Source organism: Melanotaenia boesemani, chromosome 23 (genome assembly GCF_017639745.1).
Source record: "Melanotaenia boesemani isolate fMelBoe1 chromosome 23, fMelBoe1.pri, whole genome shotgun sequence".
Lineage (NCBI taxonomy): Eukaryota > Metazoa > Chordata > Actinopteri > Atheriniformes > Melanotaeniidae > Melanotaenia > Melanotaenia boesemani.
Window position 1 is genome coordinate 22,363,733 of NC_055704.1, and position 23,800 is coordinate 22,387,532.

At 38.8% G+C, this 23,800-nt stretch overlaps 1 protein-coding gene across 3 annotated transcripts; it reads right to left on the reverse strand.

Moving 5' to 3' along the window:
- Positions 1–439: 439 nt before the first annotated feature.
- slc6a1l (solute carrier family 6 member 1, like) lies at positions 440–22,419 on the reverse strand. 3 transcript variants are annotated; one of them, XM_041976996.1, is made up of 16 exons: positions 22,282–22,419; positions 22,096–22,138; positions 18,257–18,650; positions 17,540–17,671; positions 17,019–17,119; positions 9,903–10,012; positions 9,660–9,792; positions 7,906–8,040; positions 7,714–7,817; positions 7,504–7,628; positions 7,149–7,261; positions 5,430–5,561; positions 5,105–5,207; positions 4,884–4,984; positions 1,218–1,385; positions 440–1,060 (listed from the first exon to the last, which is right to left on the reverse strand). In XM_041976996.1, exons 3-16 carry the CDS (start codon positions 18,492–18,494, stop codon positions 965–967), a joined length of 1,791 nt encoding a protein of 596 aa, XP_041832930.1. In that variant the 5' UTR covers positions 18,495–18,650; positions 22,096–22,138; positions 22,282–22,419; the 3' UTR covers positions 440–964. The 3 variants fall into 3 exon arrangements, with proteins under 3 accessions (XP_041832930.1, XP_041832929.1, XP_041832931.1); XM_041976995.1 differs by having other exon boundaries at positions 22,096–22,419; XM_041976997.1 differs by lacking the exon at positions 5,430–5,561 and having other exon boundaries at positions 22,096–22,419.
- Positions 22,420–23,800: the final 1,381 nt, after the last annotated feature.

The following is a 23,800-nucleotide window of genomic DNA, read 5'->3' on the forward strand; positions in this document are numbered from 1 at the left end:
TTAGAAGTAGAAAGGAGGGTCAGAACACCTACAGCAACTTCTTTCTAAAGACGTTTATCTTTTGTTGTTTACTGCTATATGAATGTTAAAAATCCTGCAAGAAGAGCTTTAATTTCTTTATAGACCAAGAAACTTCTACATGTTAAACAGAACCTTTAAAAACTGCTTTATTATTACTTCAAAGTTAATGAAAAAGTGCTTTGTAGGTGCATGTTTTTCAGTTACCTCATTCTCTGAATTTACAAAAACAGAATTAAATTTGCATGTTTGTAGTATAATATAATATAATATAATATAATAATGAAACTGACTGCCAAGAATATTCTTCATTATACATAATTAAAAACTAAATTTAAATCATTGTTAAAAGAGAAACTGATAAACCATTTTATTTATTTATATTTTATTTATTTTTTAAGCAAAGTTACTGCATACAGAACAAATGCAATATGAAAAACACTGACCTTAAAGGATAAAAGTTAGATTTAATGCAACAAACAAACTGTATATCACAGTGACTGGATGGTTCTCTAAGCTGCAATACAAGCAAATAATCTTTGAGGCCTTACTATTTACGCTTCCAATCAAGTTTTGCCAGACTGTTTATTTCATCTGTACAACAGTGTTAAGTGGATTTGAGGACAAAAACAAAAAATGGTGAACAAGTCTTGATTTACAAGAAAAGTGAAGATTTACATTCACAAGAGCACATATCTGGGTTTTGTACACACATTCTTATTTTTTTTTTTTGTAACTATCAAAATCAACATGCAGTCACAGCTTTTTCTGCTAAAGGAAATATTATATCCTCTACATTGATCAAAAGTCTTTCAGCACAATCCAAATTGGAATCAAACAATGAAGGTTTTCTCTAAAGAAAGACTCCTCCCTCCCAAATGTCAAATTTCAGCATGGAGAACATTAGGTTCTGGCCGTCGCATCACGTCAACATGGGCAATCCTGACTAGACAGGAGCTTCGCTCACGCTCCCCGTGTGTGTGAATTCTTCATGCCCTGATGGCTTCTCGTCCTGCTGAGCAGTTGTCATCTTTCGCCAACGCTGCTCATGTAAAAGATATTTAAGGACAGCCTTAGATAAAATGCTGAATAGGTAGCTTTGAAGATATATTGGCAAAGATTTGAAAGAACAAACATATAAGTACAAAACGTACACATTTACGTTTGGCTGTTATCAGAGCTGTGCAGGAGATTAGTACCTGTTTGATGCTGCCCTTACTGGTGCAGAACATGTAGATGACATAGCCTGGGATTAATATCATGGAAGACAAAGACATGAACCATCCGATCACTTGGCCCCACAGTGGGTACACATAATTCCCCAAGGTAAGAGGGGTCATCTCAATGGCACTAAAGGTGAACACTCCCTACAAAGGAAAATCTTATTTAGTTCAATTTTTTTGCAAGAAAATCATTATTTGTTTCTGATAAGTCCTAAACATGATCTCTGAATGTGCTGTATACATCTTTAGTATCTTATTCTACATACACGGCAGTGATCTATAACTAGTAGGTGAAGACCTAATGACTGACAAAGTCAACATTTAAAGGTTGGTGCACTGGTGGTAGAAGAGTAAAACCAACACTGCCAACCAAAATGCTCTTTAATCCAGAGCAGCTCAGCTCCTGGTTCGACTCTTCCTGCAGAACTATACTGGACTCTGTGGCTCCAATAAAAATTGTGAAGCCCAGGGTTAAATCTGAGCCCTGGCTTAATGACGAAACTCGGGCAGCTAGACGGGAGTGCCGCAAAGCTGAGTGAAGGTGGAAAAAGGAGAAGCTGCAGGTTTTCTTCCTCATCCTTAAGGACTGCTGGCACTGTTACCAGCACACTGTTAAGGAGGCTAAAAAGAAATATCTAGCAAACCTTATTGAGTCTAATCGCCATAACCCACATGTGTTGTTTAAAACCATAGACAATGTTCTTAATGCCCCACAGCCTGTTAGCCTGGAGGCATCTTCTGAGACTTGCAGTAGCTTCCTCCACTTTTTTATTGATAAGGTTGCTACTGCAAGGACTCTCATCTCTACTCCTGAATCTGACCCCTCTGTCTCTGTTCGTTGTTCTGCAGCTCTTGAGGAGTTTGAGCTGGTATCTCTTTCAGTCCTAGAAGATCTGATTGGCCATATGAAGCCGTCAGGCTCTCCCCATGATGTTGTCCCTCCTGGTTTCTTGAAAAAATGTTTTCCTAGTCTAGGGCAGGCAGTTCTGGCCATTATTAACAGTAGTTTGTCATCTGGAGTTGTTCCGTTGAGTTTTAAACATGCTGTGGTCCAGCCCTTACTTAAAAAACCTGGCCTTGATGGCAGCGTGCTGGCCAATTTCAGACCTATTTCAAGGCTGCCTTTTATTTCTAAAATCTTAGAAAAAGTTGTCCACACTCAACCTTAAGCTGTTTTTAGATGATCATGATGTCCTGGAGGTGTTCCAGTCTGGTTTTAAAACTCTGCACAGCACCAAGTCAGCTTTGTTAAGAGTGTTTAACGACATCCTCTTAGCAAATGACTCTGGTGAACATATTATTCTTATTTTATTAGATTTAACAGCAGCTTTTGACACTGTGGACCACAACACTTTAGTGACTCGGTTATGCCACCTAGTGGGCATTGGTGGTACTGCATTGGAGTGGTTCAAGTCTTATCTCTCCGACAGAAGCATGAGTGTGACCTCTGGAAACTTTGAATCCAGCTCTGCTCCACTTCCTTATGGGATTCCCCAGGGGTCGATTTTAGGGCCTCTGCTCTTCTCTTTGTATTTACTGCCCCTGGGCTCAATCCTGAGAAGGCATGGCATCTCCTATCACTTTTATGCTGACGACAGTCAGATATATATGCCCCTTAAAAAAAAACAGTCTTTCTCCCTTGCCCCTCTTCTGGCATGTCTCAAAGACATAAAAGCCTGGTTGGCACTAAACTTTTTATTCCTTAATGAGGAAAAAACTGAAGTGATGTTGTTTGGTCCCAGTGGCTTTTGTGAACCCTGCACCATTGATTTGGGTCCTTTGGCAAACTTGGGTTTTAAGATGGATAGCGATTTTAAACTGGATAGTCAAATCAGCTCTGTAGTGAAGTCCAGCTTTTTCCACATCAGGCAGCTTGCTAAGGTCAAACCTTTTCTTAAAAAACAACACTTTGAAACAGTAATCCATGCCTTCATTACATCTCGGCTGGATTATTGTAATGCTCTTTACTTTGGAGTTAGCCAGTCCTCCCTCGCACGTCTCCAGTTGGTGCAAAATGCAGCTGCACGCCTCCTAGCTGGAGTACGTAAGAGGGAGCACATAACCCCCATCCTGGCCTCACTTCACTGGCTGCCAGTGCACTACAGAGTTCATTTTAAGATTCTTTTATTTGTTTTTAAATCTTTAAATGGTCTGGCGCCTCCTTACCTCTCGGAACTACTCCACCCCTACGCTCCTTCTCGGTGCCTCAGGTCAGCTGACCTGCTGCTCCTGGACGTACCGAGGTCCAAACGGAAGCTCAGGGGGGATCGAGCTTTTTCAGTTGCTGGTCCAAAACTGTGGAATGAGCTCCCTCTCCACATTCGACAAGCTTCTTCATTGTCTATTTTTAAAACTCATCTTAAAACCCATTTTTATTCTTTGGCTTTCAGCCCAGTATGAGACTGTCCCTGTTTTAGTGTGCAGTGGTTTGTTTTACTTATTGGTTTTATTTGTTTATATTTGTTCTTTTAAAATTGCTTATTGTTTTAAAACCGTTTTTAAAACAATGAATAATTATTTTATTATATTTTATGATATTATTTATTTCCTGGTTGATTTTTGTACTTTATGTGTTGCTTTGTCCATTTATGTACAGCACTTTGTTTCAGCTGTGGTTGTTTTAAAGGGCTATATAAATAAAGTTGAGTTGAGTTGAGTTTAATCCAGTTTTATATTTTTTCGTGTTTTTTTATAATGTTTGGTCAACAATATCTTCGACAACCACAAGCTGAGGTAGTTTAGGGATCCTTATCAGATGCCTTCCTGGTCACCTGCCCTTGAAAGTCTTTCATGGAAGCCAACTCAGGGGAGACCCTCGGCTCCAGGACATGTAAGAGGGATTTTTTTTTCCCCTTCTGAGTTGGGAATGCCTTGGGATCCCCCAAAAGGAGCTGGAGAATGCCACAGGGGAAAGGAATGTCTGGGTTCTTCCCTGGACCTATGGCCTTTATGACCTGATTTCATGAGAGCAGAAAAACGGAAAAATGGATGTTTGTTTGTTTGTTTGTTTTTGATTTTTGATGGCTTCATGCAAAACTGTTCAATTAAAACAGTGGAGGCAACTGTACTGGTGAGGGTGTTGCCTGAGAAACCAATGAAACATTGTGTTTTGTGGCATAACAAACTGAAACATTAGAAAAGTTCCTTTGGAGACCTTCTGGCATGCAGTGGCTAACTGCTTATACTGATCTTAAACACAAAACCAATAAAGACCAGTTAAAGCTAAATGTCTTGCTATCTCGAAGTCATTTGCTCTGGAACCAAATTGGATTTAACTGTCATGCTGTCACACACTTTGTTGTGTGGTGTGACCCAAGCAGTGGACCTATAGTCTGGCTTTCATAAATATCATTTTCAATCAAATTTATTCCAGTAGTATATTATATTTCCTCCTTTGTGACTAAAGAAGCATAGACTAGGTCATTCCCGTGATTTCCCTGAGGTCCTGATAGCTATTAGATGAAATACAAATCACCTCATGTGGGTGAGCAACCATTCAGGCAATGACATCAATTGAACACTTATTGAAAAATGCTGCAGTTTGAAGGGTGCATAGGTCTCCTTGAGGGAGGAGGAAGCTTTAGCAAGGATACCAAGTTCGTTTAGCGGGGGAGGTTACATCAATAATAATTCCCTTCCTACCAGGCAGATCAGAGGAGTGAAAATCATCCAACAAAGCTTCCACCAGATGCATGGCCGATAGCCGATCATGTCCTCAATGTTCTTATAAAATCTTTCAGCTCCTGTAGCACGAACAGAAGAGGGGAAAGGGGGTTGTGTGTTACAATGGAGATCATCAATTGCAAGTACAAAATGTAGAGTATTACAGAAAAAAACTATGGTCTACAAACATGTTTTCTTACCATAAAACCAGGATATGGAGATTGTTTCAAAGAACACAAGGAAGAGCAGACACATCCCACTAGCAGAGTAGTAATCAAACATCTTGAACACGTACAGACCACCCTGAGAGATTTTCAACACACAGACACACACGTTAATGCTGAATATTAATACCTCTCTTTTTAATTTAATAAATTATGCATGATGATTGCACGCATATGGGAAGATTGCTTTATCACTATGTATAAATGCAAGAAAAAGTTTTCTTCCCTAGTGTTTTAAAACTTAATTGTTTTTAGTTCTGAAACAGAATAAATTAATTGAATACAGACAATCATGCAACACCTGAGTGATGTTGGAGAAGCCAATGACGAATGAGATGAAACAAACAATGAGGATGAAGACCTTCTTCCTCTTCCTCAACACCATGGGATACTCATCCATTAGAGCTGTAATAAATCCTTCAACTGTACAAAACTAACATAAGATTATGAAGAGACATGAGTCAGAAAAGAAATCATGGTTCAATAGCAAAATAATGAATAAAATATTGAAAATGAAGCAAAAACATCTGCAACCGCTACAACTTCTTAAAGAAAGAATGTCATTCTTATTCAGGTTTTTACATCTTTAAACTAAATCACCTCAGTTTTTGTTTAAAACTGATGCAAATTTTTTTTGTTTTTTAAACCTTTTCATGACTTTGAGTTTATATGAGTCCCTCACTGAAGATGATCAAGTTTTTGAGTCATTTTAGTCACTGAGTCGGTCAACCAGAGTGTGCAGAGATCCATTTTCACCCAAAAGCACTACCCACTCCCAGTTCCCACTGATTCATATCACTGAAACCTCTGATTTGAAACTTTTACTCATGATTATTTTGGTGAGCCAAATGTTACATGAATAGTGAGTAAGTTCTCTCTGCCATCACTCAACTTAGGTGGGGTAACAGCTCTCACAGTGATAAGAAAGTGGGAGTGTACAACTGATGAGTGAGTGAGTGAGCATCTGGCTCAGTCACTGCATACTTTAAGTACCAGAAACTTGTCATTACTGATGTATAACTAATGTCAAGTCAAGTTCCTGCCAAGTGCACTCACTTTTTTTGGTCATTTTCAATAAGCATCATAAGACTAGGGGTGGATCTACAAAGGGGGTAAAGGGGGACACCCCCCCACACACACACACAAACTCACACGCACACACACTTTAGAGCATTTCTCCAACATCTGCACCCCTAATTTTTGTCCTGAAATTATACTTGTAAAAACACATCTTTTGTAATTCTTAAAGCCTCTTACAGCATTAAAAAGAAAGATTACTTCACAAAAAGATAACTATCTGTGCCCTCAAAAATGTAGTTACAGCCCTGCATCAAACCGCATCTGATTTTTGCAGCACTTCATGGCTGTGTGTGGTGGTGAGACAGTGTGCCTGCAACCCGGCGGAGTGGAGCAACCAAGCCACCCAACTTTTACCAGGTAAAGTTGGTTTCCACAGGTTTTACCACCAAAACTGAAGTTAAATAAAATGAGAATTTTGAAATGGGACTTTTTTTGTTACCTAAAAAGATTTTTTACTGGTGACCTCAAAAGCAGGACATTGCTTCGCCCAGGGATCTCTAACTCTGGTCCTGAAGGGCCACAGTCCTGCAGGTTTTAGATGCTTCCCTTCTCCAACACACCTGCTTCAAATTAAATGGATCGAAAAATCTTGTTCCGCACAACCCATTAATTTGAGTCAGGTGGGTTGAAGCAGGGAACCATCTAAAACCTAAAGGACAGCGACCGCTAGAGATTGGGTTTTAGACTATGCGCCAGCACTCGTGTCTGCTTTTCTATACTGGGAGAGTGCTAACCCTGAATGAACATGGATAATACACTCTCAATTGATAAGTACTATAAAAAACTCTTCAAAGACATTGAACCTTTCTTTCAAGTAGCTCCCCGTTGAGCCACTAAAAATACTCAGTATGCAGCTGTACTATCAGAGACCTGTCTTTGATGTGTACATGTTGTGTTCTATCTATGTATCACCTATAAGTACTTTGTGCACTGTTTGTACCTGACTGTCCAGACCCAGCATCATAAGCATGGAGAAAAACAGGATGGCCCATAGGGAGGACATGGGAAGCTGGGTGACCGCCTGAGGATAGGCTAAAAATGCCAAACCCGGACCTAAGACGCATATTTTCACAAATGCTACCTCATTACATTGTACAGTAGCTTGCTGAAATGTATATGCATGAACAAATTTACACATCGATGAAATATAAATTGTTCTACTAAATCTGAAAGTACTGAATGCTTACATTCTTTCCAGTGCTGTCATTTTGGGTGTAAGCATTTGTTCTAAATTTGTTAATTCTTTGTTTAATTATTTGTTCAAGACATTTAAAAGAATAAAGTGAAGGAATTACCTGATGCTGCTAATTCCTGCACAGGCTTTTTTGTAATGTAAGACATGAAGCCTACAATGGAAAAGATGACAAACCCAGCAAACATGCTAGTGCAGGAGTTGATGCAGCACACTATGATAGAGTCCCTAAAGAGAGAAGATTAAAAAAAGCACAATTGCAAAATCAAAAATGAAAAATATCAAAGAAAACAAATAAAGAGTAGATTCGTACTTGTAGACATCATTGTTGTATGTATTGTAGCTTCCCAGCGCAATGAGTGAGCCCAGGCCCAGCCCGTAAGAAAAAAAGATCTGAGTTGCTGCATCTAGCCACACCTTTAAAACCACAGATACACATAAATGCAGCATTTCTGAGTGTTAACTTGGTTACATAATTAAATTTGCATGTGTGGAAATTGGGTACCTCTGATCGCATGAGTTTATTGAAGTCTGGAGTAATGTAGAAAAGGATCCCATCTATGGCTCCTGGAAGTGTGACCCCTCGGAAGAATAGGATGAAGAGCATGAAGTAAGGATAGGTGGCTGAAAAATAAACCACCTGGGGAAAAAAAGAATGAGGTCATTTCTCTTCATTTATTCAATCAGAAACATAATTTACGAGAAGAGGAAATATCTTTTTGTGGTAACTTTGGTGTCAATTTTAAAAGTAATAATATTGTAAATATGTAATCTGCCTTATGATTAATGCAAAAAGAGGTGGTTGTCGTTATACAGAGAGAGGCAACAACTGAACTATTTTCATGGATTTTCTTTGCCAGAGGATTTGCCTAATTGGTAATGTCCATCAAATCCATGGCCCTGGGGGAATCCATTTCTCTCTCTGCTCTCAGATGTTTCACATTAAAATCCAATTATCACTGGCAGTAAATGTGTAAATGTGTTTCTGTTAACTTTGCTTCCACTTGCTGATGTTTAAAACTCCCAGGGAGCAGGGAAAGTTATGCTCCTTCCCCTCACATTTAAAATCACCCAGCTATTTGGAGTAAAAACATGCATTTTTAGCTATTTTATTTTTTTATTTCCACCTAAGTTAAATATTGAGAGATTTTGACTTGTGTGAATATCATCATCATTCAATCCAATATTTAAAGCTTGATTGAGTTTCCCTCCTTTTTATACTTATAGAACTACTGAAACTGATCAATTCATTATCAAAATATAAACCATTTAATTGATTCCCCCAGATACTATCAGATCTGGTATTATCAAAACAACTGAGAATCTGTTCTGCTCTTTGAACCATTCCTAAACATTTTCTAAATGGGCCCTCAACCTTTATGTGTGGGAGGCTGCTGCTACAGGAGAGTACTGTTTCCATGCAAGTGATGCTGCATAATCTGCTAAATATTAGGTGGCAAGTGTCAAAGTAACATCCTTAAAATGGATGCAGGTTTGCCTTACAGAAAAAAATTGCCGTGGATGATCAATGTAGGCAGAACAAGTCTCAAAGGAGAACATTGTCAGTGTTTGGGAGGAACCACAAGATTAATGGAGTTTCCAAGTAAGTACTGCCAGATAGATTCACTTCTGGCCAGGGAATATTTTTTACATCGATACTGCTAACATTCTGGTTTTCATTAAAATGCTGACATTTGCCATTTGGCAGTAAACAAAACAGAATATTGGGAATGAGTAATGAAGGTGTAATCTGTCCTAGATATCATTTTAGAGACTGCAAGTATTGCTTCAAATAGTCTCTTACAAAATTAAACTTTTGAACCGATCTTGGCGCTACATTACAACCCACATGATGATCACTTTTTTAAAACTGCACATTATATGCACACTGTCAAAAACAACTCAACAAGTATTTCATCTAAAGGTTTGAGAAACCATAAACTAATGCCATTTATGTCCACTGAATATGGTGTATTATTTCAAATCAAGAGATTTTTCATGTGAGACATGTGCAATGGTAGAAAAGAGAGGAGGCAGTCCATTATATAAACATTTTATGTGGAAATTACAGTGACTTAATAACATAGCAGAGTATGCTAGTTGAGGCTCCAGAGTCATCTATAATGATTACTTCATATGACCCTACAGACAACATAGCCCACTAAGTGGAGACTCCAAACCACAGATTGGCAACGAAAAAAAGAGCTCTAAAAAGTATTGAGAGGGAATAAAAACAGAAATTTCAACAGACAATCTGACCTTCCCCGTCCACTCCACTCCTTTCCAGATTGAGAAGTAGACAAGAATCCATGCCAGCGCCAGGGTGCCTACCAAGGGCCAACGTAGTTCCCCTGGTTCCTCAAGACCCCCAGACAGCTGGTGCATGTTACGCCTACAGAAACACACACTTACTCAAAAATCTCAACAGACAAAAGCTGCAATTGGCTTTGCAATTTTTTTTTACAAATGTGGCACTAGGAGATGTTCATCTTTATGACTTACTCCCAAAACTCAGTGACAGCGCTGGTCAGGTTAGTGGTGTCTGTCAGGCTGTAATTGGAAAAACAGTTCTCTGTGTTCCAGGGGTTATCACAACTTTGCCAAGGTAGTTCCTGGATACATAAATAATGGATAAAAAAAAATAATAAAAACATGAAGCAGGACCAAATATGTCAGTTTTTTACTAAACATTTGGGCCAAGTTGGTGAACTGAATCATTTTGCCTTAAAAGGAAAGTGAACCATCGTAAAAAAAAATGCTAACTTTCTGCTATTTTTCTTTATTTCTTAACTTCTATTCTATTCTACAGTCATTTAGCAGACGCTTTTATCCAAAGCAACTTACATTTGAGAGTAAGAACAACACAAGCATGAATTCAAACAAGATGGGACGTCATAATTAAGTGATAGTCAGACTGCTTTTGAGTCCAGTTGGACCCAGGTGCTGTCATGTAGTGCTAGTGCAGTGCATATAATTTTTTTTTTTTTTTTAAGTCATTTTATTTAAATACAAGATCACGATTTCATCACACAATATCATCTTGGGCATAAGTGCACACAGCTTCTTCAGTACTTGGTTGAGCCAAAGAGCTGGACAAATCTTTCTAACTCATTTGGTTAAGCTAAATGTGGAAATGCTCCTTAAACAACTGAGTCTTTAGCTTGCTCTTTAAAGTGGATAAGGACTCTGCGGATCGGACGGAGTTTGGTAGATCGTTCCACCACCGGGGAACAACAGAGGAGAAGAGTCTAGCTACTGATTTTGCGCCACATTGTGGTGGGAGCACTAGGCGTCTTTCACTGGCAGAGCGTAACTGTCGAGAGGGAGTGTAGCTCTGGATTAAAGAGTGAAGGTAGACCAGAGCCGTTTGGGTTATTGTTTTGTAAGCCAGAAGCAGAGCTTTGAATTTGATGCGTGCTGCAACTGGAAGCCAGTGTAGAGCAATTAGCAGCGGAGTGACATGAGCTCTTTTGGGCTGGTTGAAGACCAGACGTGCTACTGCATTCTGGATCATCTGCAGAGGTTTAACTGAGCATGCAGGCAGGCCAGCCAGTAAGGAGTTGCAGTAGTCAATGCGCGACATGACCAGAGCCTGGACCAGGAGCTGGGTCGTGTGTTCAGTCAGGTAGGGTCTGATCCTCCTGATGTTGTGAAGAGCAAATCGACAAGACCGGGAAACCAAGGCAACATGGTCCTTAAAGGTCAGCTGGTTGTCTACCATGACACCAAGATAGAAGACGTAGGCAATAGTGTGATTGAGTCAAGCTGCACACTTATCTGTGGCGGTAAAGAAGGATTGGCTGGAAAGACAATAAGCTCAGTCTTGGACAGATTTAGCTGAAGGTGGCGATCCTTCATCCATGCGGAGATATCAGCAAGGCATGCTTATATTCGTATTGAGACGGTTGTGTCATCAGGTGGGAAAGAAAGGAAAAGCTAAGTGTCATCTGCATAGCAGTGGTAGGAGAAACCATGAGAGCTAATGACTGCACTGAGTGAGGAGGTGTATAGTGAAAAGAGAAGAGGGCCAAGCACCGAGCCCTGAGGCACCCCTGTTGTCAACCCATGTGATCTGGACACGCCCCCTCACCAAGATACTTTGAATGATCTCCCTGTGACGTAGGACGTAAACCACGAGAGGACAGATCCTGAGATGCCAAGCTCCAAGAGTTTGGAGAACAGTATATGATGGTTGACCGTGTCAAAGGCAGCCGACAGGTCCAGCAGCAAAAGGACTGAGGATTGACCAGTGGATCTGGCATCATGGCATAGGGAATCAGTAACTGACAGGAGAGCAGTTTCAGTAGAGTGACCTTGCCTATAGCCAGATTGATATGGATCTAACAGGTTGTTGTCTTGGAGGAACTGTGAGACCTGACTGAAGACGGCACGCTCTAGTAATTTAGACATGAATGGAAGCAATGAGACTGGCCGGTAGTTTTCAACCTGGGCTGGGTTGAGTGTGGGTTTCTTCAGCAGTGGGTTAACCTGAGCTTGCTTGAAGGCAGAAGGAAAGACACCGGATTTAAGAGAGGAGTTCATAATATGAGTTACTGCAGATTTGACTGTAGGTAAAATGCTCTGCAGGATGTCAGAGGGAACAGGATCAAGAGGACAGGTTGTGGGTTTTGAGCTGACTAGGAGTTTAGAGACTTCGTCCTCATTTAGACAGCGGAAAGAGCAGAGTGAGGCACCAGTAGCTGGTTTGACAAGGCTGAGTTGGTCAGGCTCAGTGAATTGGTTACTGATGGTAGCAACCTTTTCAGTGAAGTAGGAAGCAAACATTTCTGCAGTCAGCACAGTGGGAGGCTGAGCAGGTGGTGGAGATAGAAGAGAGTTAAACGCCATGAACAGTTGTCGTGTGTTGGGAGCATTGCGGATCTTGTTCTGATAAAAGGCTACCTTGGCTGCCTTTAGGCTGGATGTGAAAGTTTCAAGTTTTTGCTGGTACTCAGACAAGTCAGTGTGCTCTTTTGATTTGCGCCACTTTCTTTCTGCAGCCCTGAGTCCGGCTCTGTTCTCCCTCAGAACCTCAGAACTTGAAATAAATGTAAATGTGTTTCTTTTAATCTTAAATTGTCTGTTTGACTCAACAGCCTGAAATGGTACAAAGACTATTCAGAATAAAAGGCACAAGACACATTAGCCAAGAGCAAAACTGACATTTAATGAACCAACTATGCTTTCAACCTTTGGCAAGAATCATTAAACAACAATAAAAGTATTTTCCCCACCACAAGAACCTCATGCCTGCAAATTCTTTATGTTTCTGCCATCAGGCTTCATCGAGACAGGTAGTCCTGCAGAGAAATGCTAAAAATAAAATGGTCTGAGGGAGGTTGTAAACAAGTCTTTATGACCTTCTCTGATAAAAGCAACAAGAGGGAGTTTATTTCTATGTTTTATATTTTTTAATCTGATTTAACTTGCAGCATTTATTTTATTTATTTATTTATTTTGTTTGTTTGCTTTGTTGTTTTTTAAGGCACTGTCTGACAATAGAAACTACCTGTGAGTAGTTTGAGTCTGGACCTAAATAAGTGGCACAAAATGCGACTATAGGTTTTATTAACCCCAAAATTATCCAGTCCGATCTGAAAGACCAATCTGCCTCACCAGGCTTGGGGAAACAAAAAACCAAGGGGTCACGGTGCGGCACTCAAGCTGGATTGTCATAAGCATGTTTGTGAATGAGAACATACCGATCTGTAAGTTCAGCTGCCTGAGCAACTTTAGTTACTCTCTGTTCATTTAGATATGCTGCAATATGTTCTGGGAAAAATTCTTAAATTTCTTCATAATTAACTCTCGCAACTGATCAAAGATTTCATTTTGAGCAAACACCAGCGATCCAAAAAAGAGACACTTTCTTATGCATAAACACAACATAGCTCTCAACTCAAAATATATCGGCAAAATTTCTGCCAGTATGCTTTAGGCACCAACTCGTACTCTGACAGCCACTGCCTTTACCTGTTTGTAATCCAAGCTCATCTCAGGTGGCAAAGTGGCATACGCCCCCTGAGCCTTACCTGTGAACACAGGATGCAATAAAAAGGGCCAAACATCCTCTGGCTACTTCAGTGTCTTGGCCACACCCTCAAACAATACAAAATACTTGTCAGCGTCTTTTTCAAGAAAGGGCGGAAACAGCCTGATTCACTTATTCACATCAAAATCGGAGAAAGCAGAGGACTTCGGTGAAACTGGGGAAGCTCTTCTCCAAGTTCACTACACTTGGAGAAATGTTCCCGATTTCAAAACTCTGGCTGAAGTGGCGCTTGTAATTCCAGTCTCCAGTATGGAAGCACAGCACAAATTTAGTCTCCAGAACATCAAAACACCCATTAGAAGTCGTCTGTCCGAGGCAAAAATCCGAAACCTCATGTCAATAGCCTCTGCAGCAATCCCGCTTGAGACACAAGCAGGCACGCAATTCAAGTCCCTGCAGACCAGGAGGAAGGTGTGTGTTCAGGCCACAGCAGGTGAACTGTTCATATTTTAATTGTAAGCGTTCAATTTAACTGTTTATATGTCGCTACTGAGACCACAGTCGGTGGTTTTTGTCACTGCGGAGAAAAAGTTACATGTATTCATTTGCTTGATGTGTGATGGCACGGTGTGGATTTTCTGCTCAGCTTGTTTAGACTGAATATTCATTAAAAATTAATGAAAATATAATGATATTGAATATGAAATTGTTATCATACAAAAAAATTAAAGTTGTGGGTTTATGACAGGATTTTAGCGCAACCTCTGATCCGACCTCATCAACTTCTTCCGTGCCTGTTTAAACACAGGAATAGAATAATGTGCAGCAATAGACAATAAATAATCCTTCGTACAAAGATCAAGTGCTGTAAGGCTCAGCTGAGCCACAAAGTCCTCCAGCAAAAACTTCATTACCACAGAGATAACAAGCAGTTAATCAACACTGTGTAATAATCAGTGCGACAACATGCCTACACAGCAGAGCAGCACGAAACACAAAAAAAACCTCTGCAGGGTAGAAGAGAAGGCCTGCTCAACCAAAAACAACAAACACACAAAATCACAGATGAAATCCCAGACGAGCCCCCAAATATATTACTAAAACAAAAAAGGCTCGAAGTGAAGGACCCATAACATTTCAGAGAACACCACCAAGCAGCTACGCTTTAAAAAGTTTATTTAAGCAAAAGAAATAAGGGTAAAGGGAGCCCCGGCCAAAATAAACAAAAGAGGAAATCAGACCCAAAACCAGCCACGGAATGGACCGTGCTACTCCCCAAACAAAAAAGACCAAACCAAATAACCAAAATCGAAAACTGGTCATGCGTAACAACCTGCAAGAACTAAGTCGGTACAGTCATAACTTTGTTGATATTGTGAATTCAAGGATAATGGAGGCACTGAAACCCACTGGACAAAAAAGTCATATTGGCATATATGCCGTTGTAAGCTCTCTCACTGTTTAAGGAAGAAAATATATCTTTTAGCCTTTAAATTTTTTGTTTATTTATTTTTATTAAAGCACACCCGCAAAAAGGAAAAATTACAACCTTGAGAGGTTTGTAGTTTTTTTAAGTCATGTTTATGGACACCTGCATACCGATGGCTTAATAGTCATCCTTAAGTTTTTATTTTCATTTTGCATGCTGAAAAAAAATCACTTGCTAGCTTCTGCATGTTCCACTTGCTAGCTTGATGCTTACTGTAGATAAATTTATTGAGATACTCAAGGGATACTTAAGTGTGCTACTTATTTTCATTTATAGTCTATTAATAATATTGAATATATTTCTTATCTTTAAGTTCATATAGGGGTAAGTGTGAAGAACATGTGAGAGGCTGCCTAATTGTGTAGGCTGGTAAAACAACATGTGAAATGTTACACTTACAGGAAATTTCTAAGTTAACTGGAGTCCAGAGGAAATCTCCTGTTTGCCTATGCATTGTCTTCTTGTTCCTGTTTTTTAGGACCTGTGACTGCAGCCAATCCAACTTCTGCAACTGCAGCTTTAGACAGCAAAACTGTGTATAGTCAGATTCAAGGATGAGTTAGAGAGAGTCGGACTGTAGCAGGCAGCGGACTCCGTATTGTATTGGATCAAGGGACAGATTATATGAATCCACGATTCTGTAATTGCACATTCTCATATCAATTGTAATTAATAAATTGGTTAACTTGAGAGAAGTAGTCTGTCATACTTTGATCCATCAAAGTGCACGCTGGAGGAAAACCTCAGGTAAAAGAAATTAGTGGGAATAGTATCTAGAAACTAAAATTGTGGGAATTTATAAGTACCTGTTTAGTTTTACTCAGAAAAGAAGTACCTGTTTGATTACCTGTTCATTTAAAGGTTTTCTCTAACATTACATAAGGGAATTCAAAATAAACCAAAACAAGTTTCATACAACTCTAAGACTAAATTTTTGGCTTGTTAGGTACAAACTCTAAAATAGTTAAATCTAGCAATAAAAAAACAAAAAGGAGCAAAATGTGTATCTAAACTGTGACTGTGACAATCAGTGTAACTGGAGATATTAAAGTCCATAGAAACAAAGTGTCTTAACAGGTTGACATATAGTGGCAAAAAAGAAGGGGGAGAGGAGAAGGGGGAAACAAACCAACAACCCAAACACATAATCAGGGTAAGGGTTTGTTAAACATGCTAGCACCTAGCATCGAACAAAGGAAAATTATGTATTCTGAGTGGTGTGACCTGACTACAGGTGTGGTGTAATTAATTAATTTAACACAGGTGTTAATTGTTGTGGAGACAAGCGGCCAACTTAACATGAATGTATTAAGATATTTTAAAGTAAATCAAGAAGCTTAGATATTTTAAACAGAAAAGTATGTCATTTCATGGAGTTAAGACAGTTAAGACAGACTTTCACAATGATGCAAAATGGCATCTACTTGTCTGATGTTACAGATGATTCAGATTTAATTAGACATTGATGTCCACAGATTTGAGTGATAGTATTACATTAAAATAGTAAGCTGTGCCTCCCTTATCTTGTTCAGTAAAACTGTCCATTTAAAAAGTTAGGACCATAATAGTAACAAAAATAACTTATCATCATTACTCAGTGCGTTGATTTTCCTGATTTTCATTTAGTACTTAAGTATCAGCATCAGAGATTACAGTTATGTTTAAGTTCTGTTTTTGTATATTATGCTACATTAACCACAAAAATGAGGAAAACCTGCAATAAACATAAACCGTGTAAAAGCTGTGGCTGTTTGCTATTAAAAAAAAATGCTTTACTCAAGAGTTGGAGGAGTTAAAAAATAGACATGACTTTTAAACCTGATTATATGCTCCCAAAGAGTAAGGAAAAATCAGTTGTTGCAGTTTTTAGGGTTTACTCTTTTATACAATTTGTTTAAATGCAGATGCTACTTACTATACCACGTAATTAATTTTTAAAGAAACAGAGATAACCAGGAAGACAGGGAACAGCAGAAAGAGTGGCGATGAGACAAATCAGACCAAGCTTTATTCACACCTTCACAAGTGCATCCAATGAAGGCAACCGTAAATCTGAACCCCATACACCACTCAAAGACTCTTACATTACCCCTGCAAAGCTTGCGTAGACACAGCGGAGTGTAACAAATTTACATACCGAACCAAAAGAGTTGAATAAGTAATAGAGAGCCCAGGCAATGATGATGATGTAGTAGATGTTGAGCCAGAAGGAGAGGACCACTGCTGCCAGACCAACACCTGAAACAGGAAGATATACAAATGTTTTATACATTCATAAAATAAAAGAACATAACTGAAATAAAACTACACTGGAGAAAAACAAGAGAAATGTTGGAGAGCTTCTCAAATTTTGATCTTAATTATTCTATTTATTTATTTATTTTCCTCTTCAGGGTGTCTGTGTACAAGTATGCACATGGATTAAAGTGGTATGTTTTGCTGCAATGAAGCAACAGCACAGGATATTTGAGTTTTTAAAAGTTATCAACAAGACACCATCAAGCAAATCAAAGACAAAATGGAAAACTGCAAAAAGGGCAAAAGATTTTTCAAGATTATCTGTAGCAATTGGACAAAAAGTGGCTTTTAGGATGCTTGTGATGCTCTCTAATGAAATCTCAAGAGGAATAATCAAAAAAATTAAAAGGAGACTGTTACCTTTCATCATAGGGATGAGCTTCCACACCCCCAGCCCCCCTACTGAAGTGAACTGTCCCAGAGACGTCTCCAGGAAGAACAGAGGTATCCCAGCAAACACCAGAGTCATCAAGTATGGGATCAGGAAGGCACCTGACACATCACCACCAAATAGATATGCAAAATGCATTTGGTAGAATCATAATAGTTCAAATATGTTTATATAATAAGCTAATATTCCATTTGGTCACATTAACTTTTCTTCTTTTCAGGCAGAAAAATAAATGAAATTTTGCTGTAATGTTATGATAAGAATAACAAATCCCTTTCTACAAAGAGTTAAAACACTGCTCCTGCCTGAAGATGAGTATTATTGCTGATATTTAATGACTTAAGCTGGAGGAAAGCCTTGATTCAATTACTGGATAATTCACATTCAAGGGTTTCATTTTCCCACTTGCCAATGGGAAGGTTTTCATTACTGATGGAAAAATGTTTCATTTTAAAAAGAAAGTGACTGTTTTGCTGAGTACCTATATGCATTTTTAAAGTAGGATTTTGATCAAATAATCAATTAAAGTTTTCAGTAAAACTAGGCAGTGCTGTGGTGGTTGTGGATGAAATGTCTCAGCTTCTGAAATCCAAACCATGTGACTGGTCTGTAGTGCTATGAATACAAACATCGTGACAGTACATTCTCATTTTTATATGTAGCACTATAAATGGACTGGGTCTCACCTCCACCATTCTTGCCACATAAATAAGGAAACCTCCACACATTTCCCAACCCAATGGCATATCCTATGCATGACAGCAAGAAATCAAACTTCCCCTTCCAGCTTCCCCTGTCAGGTGGATCCTTGTTTTTCTTTTCATCTGTAGGGGGCGCCATGGGGTCCATTTCCTCAGAGGGGACTGCTTGTTTAACCTCTGATGGAGAGTTTAAGTCCACTGTACTCTGCCCAGTCTTCCCCATCCTGGAACCACTTCGGTCCAGAGGGGTCAGAAAGCCACCTCGTCTTCAGTCAGCCTGGGGTGTCTGTGCTGCTGCCTGACCGAGTCTCCGACAGTGGATCTGGATCCCAACTGGATAGATTCAGGGCGGCGTGCTGACACTGGATGTGCAGAATGGCTGCAAATGAATTTAGAAGAGAAGAAATGTTCAGAATGCTGCTGCACGACTTTTAACAGGAACCTGGAAAAGATGGCACATTTTTATGTTTGCTTTTAAAGTTTTAAATGGTCTTGCTCCACCTTATTTATCTGTGCTTCTTTCTAGTCCCTCTGGTCAGCTGATGAGCTGCTCCTGGTCATCCCCAGTTTTAAACGGAAGCTCAGAGGGGACAGTGCCCTCTCTATCTATGCACCTAAATTGTGGAACAACTTACTTTTGCCCATTCGCCAGGCTCCCTCACTGTCCATTTTAAAATTCATCTTAAAACTTACTTTTACTCAAGCCTTCAACCTAACCTGAGACTTTGATCCTGGTTTTTTAATTCATTTTATTCGGTTTTATTGTCTGGATTTGATTCAGTTTTGTTCTATTTTACCACTTTGATTATATTTTCATCATTTTAATTGTTTTATATTATTGCTATTTTTATGATTTTTATGCTTTTATTTGACATATCTTTGATGTTCAGCACATTGTTCATCTGTGGCAGGTGTTAAAGTGCTTTATAAATAAAGTGATGATTGTGATGAAATATAGTGGAGGTGTAAATGAGTTTTTATGGTCTTTTTCAAACCTTTTTTATGCACTTGAGCAACTTGTTTCCAAAACTAAACCTAAAGCTACAACACCAATCTCTCAGATGGCATAAAATTTTGGAGCTTCTGTTGCAGGAAAATAAGAATTTGAAAGATGGAAGTAGATGGAACCATATTAGATCAAGCTAATCTGTTAGCAGGAGAAACTAATACTTGCTACCTTCATCCCAGCAACATCTCTAAATCATACTGTCATTCAAATTTGACGCCTATCTATTCGAAGTAATTGTGCAGTTGTGTTAAATGGTGATATAGGTTATAATAGATAACCCTGGACAACAAAACAGACATTTCATTAAAGGTGCAGTTTCCTCATTATACGTGTACAATATAAACATAAGAGAACAATAAGAAAAATATCCCAGAAAGTATAGCATGGCCTCTTCATTAGATTTGGTTTTAAAACTGTAAATAATTTGTACTAGATTAGTGAGGTTGCATTTTATCAGATGCACTGTTTACTGCTATAGGGACTTATGACTGAGAGAGGTTGTGAGAGAAAGTTGTGCTTTGGAAAAATAAAAGAAAAATAAAAGAAAATAATGTGTGGACCAATAGCTCAAAACAATCAAGACTGGTGCTTTAAAAATCAATACTGGCTAATTTTGGATCATAATGGCTATCTTCTTAAAATTTCTGCTACCAAAATCTGTTTCTTTCTTTAGTTACACAGAGCTACACAATATATAAAAAATAAATTACTGCAAAATAAAGGCAGGTGGACTGAAATGATTACAACCCCCGCTTTATCCATGTGGGCTGCATTCCAATTAGAGGAAGTTCTGCTTTTGTGCATCTTCTACAACTAACCAACATGTGAAGGTGCAGAATTGGAATGCGGCCCTTGAAACTCTTGAAAATATTTCTGAGATAATGATGCATATTGTGTATTTTCCTGATATTGTGCAGTACTACAGCCACCAGCATATTTTTAGAGATAAGGCTTAAGGCGGAAACCAATTGTTCCATTTACAATTTATGAAAAATAAGTTACATGTTAAACAAAAAATAACAGTCAGACCACAAAATTCTTCAAACCAAAGGTAAGTCAAGAAACTCAGATGCATGTGGATAAAAGAGTTTTGTTCATTTGTACATTAGGCTTCAATCCAACAATGTGCACACATTTTTCTCAGTTTGATATTAGATTGAGCCTGGAGGTGGATACTGGGGTGGTAGAGGGGCAGAAAAGCAAACAGTGTTTGAGCAGCAGCAACAATGAAGACATGAGTGGTAAGCAACTTATTGTGTGTGTGAGGCAGCAGCAACAAGGATGAGGCAGAGAGTAAGACAGGAGGTGTGCAACTTAAATAGACCACCCAGATTGGGTGTATTTGATAAGCGGTATAAAGTGAGGCTGAACTAGTTTGCTGGTATTGCTTAATGCAGTGATTCCTAACCTGGGCTCTGGGACTCCCCCAAGGGGGTCCCCCAAAAACCACAGGGGGTCCCTGAGGCTTTGAACATTCAGAGCCATTGTGATTATGTCACACATCGTCCATATTTTATGAAAAAAAAGTAATGCTATTTGTTGTTAATTTAACTTTTGCTTTATCATAGGACAGACCTCAGTCAGAAAACTGTATTTATATTAAGAATCTCACTTTAGAAAGCTTATAACCATGCATGGTTTCAGCACGGGGTGGGGCAGGGGGTCAATGGCTTTTTAGTATTTGCATGAGAGGGGTCGCCAACAAAAATAGGTTGGGAACCACTGACTTAATGTATATCTTTAAAAATCTACTTTGATTCAACCTCAGCCCCAAAACCAAAGGATGCTGTTTACACAAATTTAAACCAAATCATCATATTTGAACACCTTTGCCAGTTTACCTGATTTTATTTACTTCTGCGTACTTCTACTTCTAAAGAAAAAAAAAATCAAGCCAGCTTACATTTTAAGGGATTTTCTTTCAATGTGTGTACCGTCTATAGCCACAAAGCTCATAGAGATTACTGATAAAAATCTGATCACATACGAGTTGGTAGAGATGCAGTAAAGATACTGCTGCACCACACACTGTTATTACCACGTACACACCTTGCTGCATCTTTTTTTTATGGTTAACTTCATACAGGTCACAATAAAAAGGCATGCAACCTTGACAACATTGCAGTATCTAGAAAGTAAAGACCCATCTTGCTTGTATCAAGTGACTATTCTATATACATGCATTTAAAAATAAAGCTTTAGAGGAAATAGAATTTATTCACTGCATTTGCACTAATAATTATTTAACCATATATAAATATAAACCCGCCTCTTATATAAAAGTCTCCTGAGCATCGGAAAGAATAAGTTAATGTTCGTAGACAAACCTTAGATGCTGATAAAAAATATATAGGCAAAGGAAACTGTATACCATAGACAGTGTATTTAATGCATGCATGATTTGAATTATGATCAAAAGATTTATTTCATACACACATTCCTGCTGAGAAACAAATCATGCTCAGCACTGTTTTAACAAGTGATCAGCTTTAGCTTGTTATAACACCATGAACTGATCAGAAATCTACTTTCAAATGGTTTTGTGGATAAGTACAAGCATCTGCTTCAAAGAAAACATTTCAAGGATTCTCTTTGAGCATGTCACCCACTTAAATTTAAAGTTAATTCTGTCTTTTTTGGCAGCAAAGAGTTTTTGTTATGTCTTTCATTAGCAGGACATTTATCCAGCAATTGTTATAAACTGTAAACAGATAGCGCAACATATGAATGGCTCTCCTGATATAATACTAATGAGTCATTCACGTGACTGAATGACAGATGGTATAAAGCAAATTATACAGGAGGTTTGCCCTACCTGACAGGTTTCCAAGTCCTTTTTCAGATCATCAGCTTCAGTTCTCCACACCAGCAATACCAAAAGAATTGTTAAACTCCAATTTAACATCCAAAGGAAAACCAAAACACACACTCCAAGTCAAACCTCCAGGCCCAGTTCAAGCTGCAATTTATCTGATTTTCTGTTTTGATTTTTGAAACTCACATCCTCTTATGTGATGTCCGTTGGAGGTGGCTGGTCCTACAGCTGGTATTGAGTGTTTGATAATAAAGTTCGACCTGTCTGCTTTGATTACAGCTCAGATCTAACTAGCGAGGCCCCGTAGCCATGGGGGGATACAGTACGTCAATGGTCCAGCTCTGGTAGGGAACTCTTGCAGCAGTGTTAGTGTGTGTTTGTTCAATGTGCACTAGTGTTTGTTACGATAGCTTCAGGCATCTCTTGCCAGCACCGTTACCATGGTGTTTCTTTACAGAGAAAGGCCTGATCACTGAAAGAGCTCGTGGAGATTTTGAAAATGAAACTAGCAAAGGCTGCTGGCAGAGATACTTGAAATGTCTGAGCACAAATGAGATCAGTTCAGTATCAAACTCTGATAAAATCGACACATCAAGTGACCTAATGATCAAATAGACTGTTTAAGATGATAAATAAAAATGTAAAATTTGCACATGGATTAGTGAACTCTGCACTGAAGCTTTGTAATTACGCTTCTAGATATTATAGCATTTTGTTACCACTTGGGGGCAGTGTCAGGGATGTGTGGAACAATCTGAGGTGTGGACTGCTCTTGGTTAGTCCTTCAGCTTTGTACTGCTTGTGATTTGATTTGTGATGGAGTAAAATTAAAATTTAAATAATTATCCAGTGCAGTTTACTGAGATTTTGTATTTCTTTATTTATGTTTTGCTAATTATATTTTTCTTCCTTCTTCTTCTTTGGTATTACATCTGTTGTTTCTGTTATTAACTTTCTCCCAGCTGGTATTCAACCAATGTGCAGCATCAACTCTCAGGGTTACTTTGCTGTTAGCATTTTGGAGGATAGAACTTAAAAATATTTTAAGTTCTTCAAGCTGCAGAGAGTGACACAGGCAAACACAACTATGCAAGTATAAACTATCCTAAAGATAGAGGGAAACATGTTTTGTTCCTGCATCAACATTTTGCTATTGTGTGTGTGTGAGGAGTGTGTAAAAATGATAGCCAGCATGTAAGTGTAATCCCATTAAATATTTTTTTATCTTGAAGGTAGAGTGTGTAAGAATTACTGACATGTAGTGGTAAAGATGCTCATACAAATTATTTCAAATGCCAAGCACAGCTGTGAATGAATGGTGGCTGTCACTGGCCAAAATTCTTCCAGATATAAACATGTTTTCATCTGCGATTCGATCCAGTGCCCTCAGGTGCAGTAATGACTGCACTCAGGTAACTACTTCAAACACATGTATTGCCTTCTTCTGTGTGTCTTTTAAGCATTTTTTATTCCACACTGTGCTCTAGCGCCTCAAACAAAGCTGGTACTGCAGTTTTAAAGCTCAGAGGGCTCACACTTCACACATAGTTTGTCCATTCAGACGCATTGTAGTAAAAATGGTGGAACACACATGGCGGGCAGCTGTGACTGGGATTTCAGCTTTGGATTGTTAGAGCTAATACAGTGATTATTCCTTCCTCTTGCTGTAAGTGTTCATTTATATTTAATGGAGATAACACTGACT